This window comes from Castanea sativa, chromosome 1, assembly GCF_040712315.1.
Source record: "Castanea sativa cultivar Marrone di Chiusa Pesio chromosome 1, ASM4071231v1".
Lineage (NCBI taxonomy): Eukaryota > Viridiplantae > Streptophyta > Magnoliopsida > Fagales > Fagaceae > Castanea > Castanea sativa.
In genome coordinates, this window is record NC_134013.1 from 4408429 (window position 1) to 4417577 (window position 9149).

At 31.2% G+C, this 9149-nt stretch overlaps 1 protein-coding gene across 1 annotated transcript; it reads left to right on the plus strand.

The window, feature by feature from the left end:
- The first annotated feature begins 3931 nt into the window (after positions 1-3931).
- LOC142622017 (triacylglycerol lipase OBL1-like) lies at positions 3932-8889 on the plus strand. The gene is made up of 5 exons (XM_075795425.1): positions 3932-4244; positions 5216-5409; positions 5530-5563; positions 7639-8255; positions 8349-8889. Exons 1-5 carry the CDS (start codon positions 3941-3943, stop codon positions 8610-8612), a joined length of 1413 nt encoding a protein of 470 aa, XP_075651540.1. The 5' UTR covers positions 3932-3940; the 3' UTR covers positions 8613-8889.
- The last annotated feature ends 260 nt before the right edge of the window (positions 8890-9149 follow it).

The window sequence follows — 9149 nt, forward strand, 5'->3', positions numbered from 1 at the left end:
GTACATGTGTTTAAACAATAGTTTTCAAGTTAAAATTTTTTTTTGTTAAAAATACGTGTGGGTAAAAGAATGTGTCTTATGATGTTATCTGGATGGAGGACACCCCTCCACCTATAGTGCAAACCGTGTATAATAACCCTGTTTCCATATAATGAATTACGATGATGTTTCCCCTTAAAAAAAAAAAAAACTTGTGTTCAAACTGTTCCGTGCATTTGCATATTTTTCTGAAGAAAAATGCATAGAGCAATCTGCATATTAAAAACAAGATAAATGTATCTTTCTCTACATACATAGCGTGCCCAATGCGCAACATTAACAACATTGAAAGAAAGCTAGAGCCCACTGATAGCGTTGTCAAAGATGAGATTTGACCGAGAAAAAATAAAAACACAAGCTAAGACCACTACGACTTTCAGTAAATTATTACCATGTCAAGGTTATCAAGCTAATGACCGTGTCAAGGAATAGATTTGACCAACAAAACTAAATGAAGACACGATCTGAGTTGGATTTTTTTTTTCTTTTTATCTTTTTTTTGGTTGAGAATCTAATTGGATATTTAGTACAATGAATTAGTAAATAAAATATGGATCCGGTTAATGTATAGGGCATTCATTAACAGATTCGTTTTTGGAAAAAATTTTATCAAAAATTAAAAAAGTTATCAAATTTTTTCAATTCTCAATAAATTTTTTTTTTGAAAATGATATACTATTATATGCTCCTAGAGCAATGACATGTTAGGCAAAGCATGCTTATTGCGAATGACACTACCCACAGCTACGGCTCAGAACTCAGCAGTTAAATAGAAAAGGCTTTAGTCAACATTAATTTTGAGGACAACATCACATGTGTTGATTAAGTGAAAATATAATAATTGTAGGCTGTTTTGCTTTACAAGAAAAAGAAATTAATTTTGTCTTAATTTAATAATAAAGAGTATTAAATGGGCCATCCTTTGATGGTGTGGTGAGTAGTTCATATTTTCCGGGAAGCATACACTTGTTCACAAATTATGACCGTTTCTCATGCTTTGAAACTAGTTAACTTCAGTTGAAAAAAAAAAATGTTAAATCTTGTGAACTTGTAGGGTTTGGCGAAAACCTTTAGCTTGGCCAAGAGACGCGTTTTGATTTGGAGCACTTGTGTAGATTGTAGTGCTAACAATTGATTAACAACCTTTAAGGAAAAAAATTGATTTGATGGAAGTTGAGTTGGTGAGGGCATTGATTTTGATGAATGAGAAGATGAATTTGTAAATTTTATGTCACTATCACTGTTGATTAAGTGAAGTACAGTAATTGTGGGATATTTCGCTTACATAAAAAAAAAAAAAAAAAATTTAATGTCCTAATCTAATAATAAAAAATACTAATTATGGAACAGATGTAATAAGTTTCAAATCATATTGTATTTATAAAATCAAACAAAACAAAATAAAATATGATGATGATGCAAATTCATGAAATTGATATTAATATAAGTATCTAACAAAGATAGACAAGTACTAAGTTGAAAAGGTCCGATTAATGTATGTCTTAACCATCCATAATAGAAAACTTTTTATGAAAAAATACTTTTGCATTTTTTCATAAAAAATTTTCTAAAATAGTTTATTAATACATACCCTTAAAACATAAGTTAATAAAACTCAATTTGGAATACACTTGCATAAATTGGTCGTGCTAACAATTCAATTGATTAACAACCCAAAGAAGAAAAAAAAAATTGATTTCATGGATGGTAAGTTAGTGACGGTGTTGTGACCCATCGAGCCGTCCATGATTAATTGATGATTCACCAAAGAGAAGGTGAAAATTGTAAATGTCATGTCACCACCAATCCAGAAGTGTCATGGCCTAACTGACAAGGATGAATTAAAAGAAATTAAGAATGAGCATCATATCATATACCAAAAACGATTATAGTTGCCCGTGATGATGCAGTGGAAGAAGAATTATAAGAAGAATTAATTGAGCACATGTTCATTACCAAAAATGTGGATTTCAAGGAAGTAGTGAAAGGAAGAATTTGAAGTAGAGTATCGTACAAGAAATTAAGGTGAAAAGACACAGAGGTTGTATTGATGTTATTCGATCCTGTTAACAAGTATACTTAGGGTAATTGTTAATTAACATAATTTTTATGAGAAATATAAAAAGTCACATAAAATAAATTTTTTTCTCATAAAAATTTTGAAAAAATATTTCTTAAACCAATACCCTTATAGCATTCATTAATTTTTTTCTTATTTTTTAATTAAGAAATTGACTATAATGAATTTGTTAATTGAACAAGATCACAGAGATTAGGGATAATATATGTCATAATAAAGCAAGGCTAATGACATCTTCCCCTAACATAATATGTACTGTTAAGATTTAATATATTGAACACTTTTAAAATTCCTACTAATAGTTTTAATTTAGGGACCGTTTGGTATGGCATTTTAAGTAACAATTTTCAATTTTTAAACAACATTACATGTATTTTCATATACTTTTTTACCCACATGTTGTCCATAATATATTGCCATGAGATTATTGCCTTCTTCCCTAGCCGCTTATTAGTTGTTACAATGAAATGAAAAAAAAAAATGTCTCCAAACTTAGACGTCTTTATTGAAAATACCTTAAAGTTTAGTTTTGCAATAAGACTCTTGGCACATTCATACCTCTTGAAATTAAATGTTACAAGAAAACTATGATAAGATTAAATATGGTGTTAGGTTCATGGTACAATTAGAGTGTGCAAAACTATGATAAAAATAAGGACAATGTTAGGTCAATCCATAGTACAAATAGCAGTGAACATAAATCAAGTTGGATGGCTTTTTAACCTAATTTAACCTTTAATGCTCAAATTTTATAACCATTTAAGATGAATATAAGATCAATAATATATACATAAGTATCATTTTTTTAGAGAGTTTCAACCTATGGCGTCCGCTCTTGATGATAACTCTTTATCATCAAATTAAAACACTAATCTGTTTTTGATATAGGTAGGGATTAAACTCCACATATGTTATACAACTATTAGAGATTTTACCAGTTGAACTAACTGGAACCCACATATATATATATATATATATATATATATATATATATATATATATATATATATATATATATGTATCATTTAAATTCAAGTTTCTCTTTTTTTTTTAAAAGAACATTTTCCCCATTAATTTGAATCACATTTAGAAAATATATTTATTTAAACAATTTTGATCTACAAATAACCTCTAGGCATAAACAATTAAATATTGATGGGGGAGTCAGTGAGCATAAAATAGTGAAATAAATTGAAGAAAATTAATCCAATTTAGGTGTATTTGATAACATATTTTGACATTTAGAAATTTCTGTGGTGAGAAAATAATATTAGATGATGTTTCATTGAGCTATGATAATTAATCCTTTTGATCCGTCAAGTAACAAATTGACCCATCTATTGAAAAATAAAACCTATTGGAGTGTTGAGCTCTAGGCCATGTGGCTAATACTGATGTGTTAATTCCGTAGTGAGGATTATGGTCCAAAACATTAGCACCAGCAGTGTCAATATCGGCATTAGTGTACCGGTACCAGATATAATTAAGATGATGATGTAGGTATAGTAATCAAGACTAAAACACCAGATTGGCTCTGGGTTGGGAACAGCAGCTTAAATGGCTAGCGACAAACATTGGGTAGTCGTAGTGACCGTACGGTACAGACAGGCAGCCGTCCATGTTTTTTTTTAGCTATATTTTGTGTACTTTATCTCTATTGAAAGAGATTCATTAGGACCATGTACTTTATCTCTATTAGGACAGGCAGCCGCCCATGTACTTTAAATACTGAGTCTCTCTTTGCTAAATTTACGTAGTATTACCAATTGAGACATTGACATAGCAACTCATCCTTCACCTCCTCCATATTGCTTCTAAGCCATGTCTTCTGAGAAACAATTCAGTGGAAATTATTTTGTGCTGAAGCCAGAAAACGCTAGTTTCTATGATCTCGCTAGCTTTCTCTTCTCATCTAAATCAGAAACTAGTAAATTCATCGAGTACTCAGAAGAACTTAAGGGAGATTTTTGGATAAGATGGTACATCTTCAACTCCCTTCTTGTGCAGAAACTCCTCCTTAAGGTGGGAAAACCTATGGTCCTAATAGGGTATGTGTTAGAGCTATGGCTGAATCTTCTTTCAAGCAACGGTGGATTACTCAGGCTCATCACCAATTTCTTTACAGGTTTGGTTTGTGTGAATGTATCTATGTTTTGTTTCATATGTAGCATGATATTTATAAAGTTCCATATATTTAATCCGCACGCATGTATGGCAGTATATATGGGCACAATTGCTACCTAGTAATTATGCTATTATTTATGTGTTCTAAGGGAGTCAATCTCGTACCCAAAGTTATACTAGTTTGATTAATGAAACGATATATTTTAGTACCGATCAACACCGGTATACCATTTCGGGTTTATCATTATTTTTTATATTTATAAATAAATAAATATATATATGTATGTGTGTGTGTGTGAATATTATAATAAATATAAAAGTTTACCATAAAATATCACCTCAATTCAGAATAAATTATTCATAATTTTAGACTTTAGCATCAATTAAAAGAAAAAAAAAAACACAATATAATAAATAGAAAACTTAATTGATCATTGTATACTAAGAAAAATAATAATACTAATAAGTTAATGCAAATAAATTACTATTCCGCCTTTATAAAAATTCAAAAATTAAAAAACTAAAAAAAAAAAAACTTTTTTTTTTTTTTTGGTATCGGCCGGTACGCCCGGTACCAGCCGGTATTGCCCGAAATTGGCAAGTATGGTTGATACGGCTGGTTTTTAGACTGGTATGGAACATTGACATTTTGATACCAGTATACATACCCGTACGGTATATATCGGCCAGTATGATCGGTACGGGTACGATATTAACTACCCTAATTCTAACTTCTAAATGTTACTAATATCTAATTTATTAGGTACTAATAAGTACTAATATCTTAGATTTCCTAGGAAAATTGAAAACCATGACTATAATGCAACGTTACCTTTCTAAAAATTAATTTAATTTATTCCAGTCATGTTTTGAAATTTAGTTGGAGAATCTATTACCCTCTAATTTATTATTTAAACCAAGATATGTTAATTCACATTTTCCGTAAATTGAATGAGTAGGCGGGTTTTGCAGGAAAAATGGTAAGGCCGAATAGGTCATCGGCAAAGTTTAGATCTGTGTTGGCAATTCTTGATCAAAGAGTGGAATTGGACAAAAGGATTAGTTATGGTAACAGAAAATACAATGCGTCACTCTCAATTATGGCCTCCAAATTGTCATATGAAAATGAAGCATTCGTTAAAACCATAATCAAGGATCATTGGAATGTAAGTATCATTGACATGGCAAAACAAATTTTTGCTTGATTCTGCCCTTGTTATATATAACGGGATGGCTATGATGATGATGATTAACGTTTCATTTTTTTTTTTCTCATTTTTGCACAGATGGAATTCTTGGGCTTCAATAACTATTGGAACGGTAAGCAACAACCTATATGATATATATTTTTTAAAAAAATGCAGTAATAACCTAGGCTATAGAAGAATAGGAATGGAAATCTTCTGTCTCACAATGTTATCCGTAAAACAAAAAATTTTATAAAAGCTAACATAACTCACAAACAAATAAGCTAATAAACTAAGAGTCCGGTTAATAAATGCTGTATTAATCATCAAGAGCTATATTAATCATAAATTTTAGGGATTTTTTTTAGTGAAAATTTGAAGAAAAAAAAAACTGTAAAAATATTTAGATTATTTTTTCAATTTTTAATAATTTTTTTTTAAATTATTTACTAATATTAGAGCATACATTAGTAAAACACATAAACTAATAAGAAAGATAAATTATCTAAATGCGCATGTTACTAACTAGTTGAGATAATAGTTTCTCAAATTGATTCTTGTCAAAGTCAATCAACCTATTGAAATTTTTTAAAAGTCTTTAAACACACATATTGTAATGTGAGCATGAGGCAACTGGCAAGTTTTCATTATCACCAATAGTCCCACCCTTTGTTCTTATGTGTCAAGGTAGGGAAAGATTAAGAGAAATTTAGGTTTAATTGGCGAGTTTGACTCTCTTACCGGTTCTTGATACTAGGCAGATCAAAATTAAGTCTTCAGCCTAATGGCATTCTTTTCTTTCTTTTCTAAATCTTTGATTGTTTTTTATTTCATTTTTCTGTAGAAGCAAGAGTAGTGCCTCCCTCTTATGTGCTGAGGAATCTTTTATTTTTAAAAAGAGAAGATGGAGCTTGCTTGTATTAGTGGGCTTATTGTGCTTTTTAGCATAGGATAATAGGGCTTTAATCTTTATAGGTTATTGGTCCATGCACTATTCTTGGTCTATGCTAAAGGGGGACTTTAGTTACAAAATTATTATCAATTTTTCCTTGTACAAAAGTTAATGTTTTAAAAAATTATATCTACCACACCATTGTACATTTTTGGTGCAATGGTCACTCCATATGTATAAATGCTTGTAGAGTGTGAGGGGCAAGGGTCGGGGTTCAAGTCTCCAAGAGGGAGTTTCACACACACATATATATATAGATTAAGTTAAAATAAAAATTCTATCTTGTATAAAAAAAATTGTACCTACCACAAATGCATATTCCTAGGCTTTAGGGCATTAAATGAATGTTGCACCAATCTTGCCGTGCTTCCCATGATTGTACCAAACTCACATGTGCAATATATCACGAGCATTAATGTGATAGTGATGGCCTTCTAGGTTTCTAACCTCAGCTCTTTTGCTCTTTGTTTTGTCACACAATCATTTGGGCTTGGATAATTTGTTCTCCATCGGCCCATGTCATCTGTTTAATACCAATCTCTGAGTAATAGGGAAAAAAGGCCCACATTATTAGTTAGTGGCTCGGGCCATGGCCCAATATGGGCTACATCAGCTAATTTTAATTTTAAAATAGTCGTACTCAAAACTTGATACACTTCAATTTTCTTTTCTTTATTTATTTATTTTTATATTTTAATTTTAAAATTGATAATTTATAATTTATAATTATTTGTTGTTTATTGTTAGGCCAATACTTTCCTAAAATCATAAGATTTGAAAAATCAAAATGTTCCTCAAGTTTGGGCTTTGATTTAACTAAACAACATAATGCCATTTGTCTCTAGAGAAGTGGTATAACTAAACAAACATGTGGGATAGAAGTTATATATTTTCATCTTCATTGCTCAAATATAAATTCCTTAGATTGGCTAAATCTCTTTGTAAAAAATGTACATTTTACGTGCACATAGTTCACGTGTTAACGCACATAGTTACAGTGCAATCATTTGGTATGATGATAGACTCTTTAAGATAAATTTATTTAGAAGGGTCATTTAATTTAGTCCTTATATTAGTATTAGGGTTTGGATGTAGTCTAAATAGTTATGAAAATAGCAACACTTTGTATTGTCCCCCATGCTAACTATAGGACTTAAATTTGAAATTGAGTCTCAAATTTTACTTTTGTGACAATTTTTACTTTTTCTTTTTTTGCCAACTAGATATCAAAAATGTTCTAATCTAATGTTTGGCAGATTACTTGGAGGATGCTGCAACTAAAGCCATTATGTTCCAAGATGCAAGGGTTAACCCTAACCTAATCGTGGTTGCATTTAGGGGCACCGAGCCATTCGACCCAGAAGGATGGAGAACAGATGTGGATCTCTCATGGTATGAATTTGAAGGAGTGGGTAAGACTCATAGTGGCTTTATGAAAGCTCTTGGTCTTCAAAAGAACAAAGGATGGCCCAAAGAAATAGAACAAGGAATTAACCAAAAGAAATATGCTTATTATGAAATCAGGCAAAGGTTGAGAGAGTTGTTGCAAAAAAATGAGAATGCAAAATTTATATTAACAGGACACAGCTTGGGTGCGGCATTGGCAATTTTGTTTCTAACTGTGCTAGCAAAACATGAAGAGGAATGGTTGATGCATAAGTTGGAGGGAGTGTACACATTTGGGCAACCAAGGGTCGGAGACAATCTGTTGGGGGGTTATATGGAGAAGAAGTTGAAGCAATATGATGTGAGGTATTTTAGGTTTGTTTACTGCAATGACATAGTGCCTAGGGTCCCTTATGATGACAATGATAATGACTTTTTTACTCACTTTGGACCTTGCCTCTACTACAATAGCTTCTATAAAGGAAAGGTCAGTCCTCTCTCTCTCTCTCTCTCTCTCTCAGCATGTATATTTTTAGATTTGGTTCAATAGGGTTAAGCTATGCATCTTGTTGGAGTGCAGATTCTAAAGGATGAGCCAAATAAGAACTACTTCTCAGCGACAAGGGCCATTTTCAAATTTGTGAATGCAGTTTGGGAGCTGATCCGGAGTTTCATTATCCCATATACAAGCGGTCAAGAGTACAAAGAAAGTTGGTTAATGAAAATTATTAGGATTTTTGGATTGGTATTTCCAGGATTAGCAGAACATTCACCTCCAGATTATGTTAATGTTACTCGATTGGGATCTTTACCTCCAGGCCTACAAGATTCTAAGGTTAACTAACCTAGAATAATACAAAATTGAAATCGTAGATTAACATTTCCTCTGGACTGTCAAGAGAATAGAGATTCAAAGAATTGAGTAGTGAAATAAATTTCAGTAAAAGTACTGAAATATGTTGTTTGGTAATTTGGTGTGAATTTAAGTTTTGAGAATTTTGTTCCTAGTTCCAACAAAACACTTGTAATCTTATAACTGGTAAGGATAATAGCATTCTATTTCACTTCATCTAAGTTTAGAAAGAATACGGTATGTCTTCATCAAAGTAATACCAAACCATTCAAAATTAAAGCAACTTCTTCATATCAATTTTTAGATACCACATTAATTGCTGGAAAGTCATATGTCTCATTTCTCTAATGGCATGCTAATCCTTCAAAAACAATTGATTCCTATATTAAAATATCACATCATGTCCAAAACAAAACTACTGCATCTTAGATAGAAGACAAAAAGATAAACAAAGTACACTACAAGTTGTCAAGTTATATTGCCCACCATATTACCAATTGGAAGAATTTCAAAAATTAACAAATCATT

Coding starts and splice junctions, on each gene's coding strand:
- LOC142622017 (XM_075795425.1), top strand. CDS start 3,941: ATGTCTTCTGAGAAACAATTCAGTGGAAATTATTTTGTGCTGAAGCCA. Junction 5,410..5,529: donor TAATCAAGGATCATTGGAAT/GTAAGTATCATT, acceptor ATTTTTGCACAG/ATGGAATTCTTGGGCTTCAA. Junction 8,256..8,348: donor ATAGCTTCTATAAAGGAAAG/GTCAGTCCTCTC, acceptor GTTGGAGTGCAG/ATTCTAAAGGATGAGCCAAA.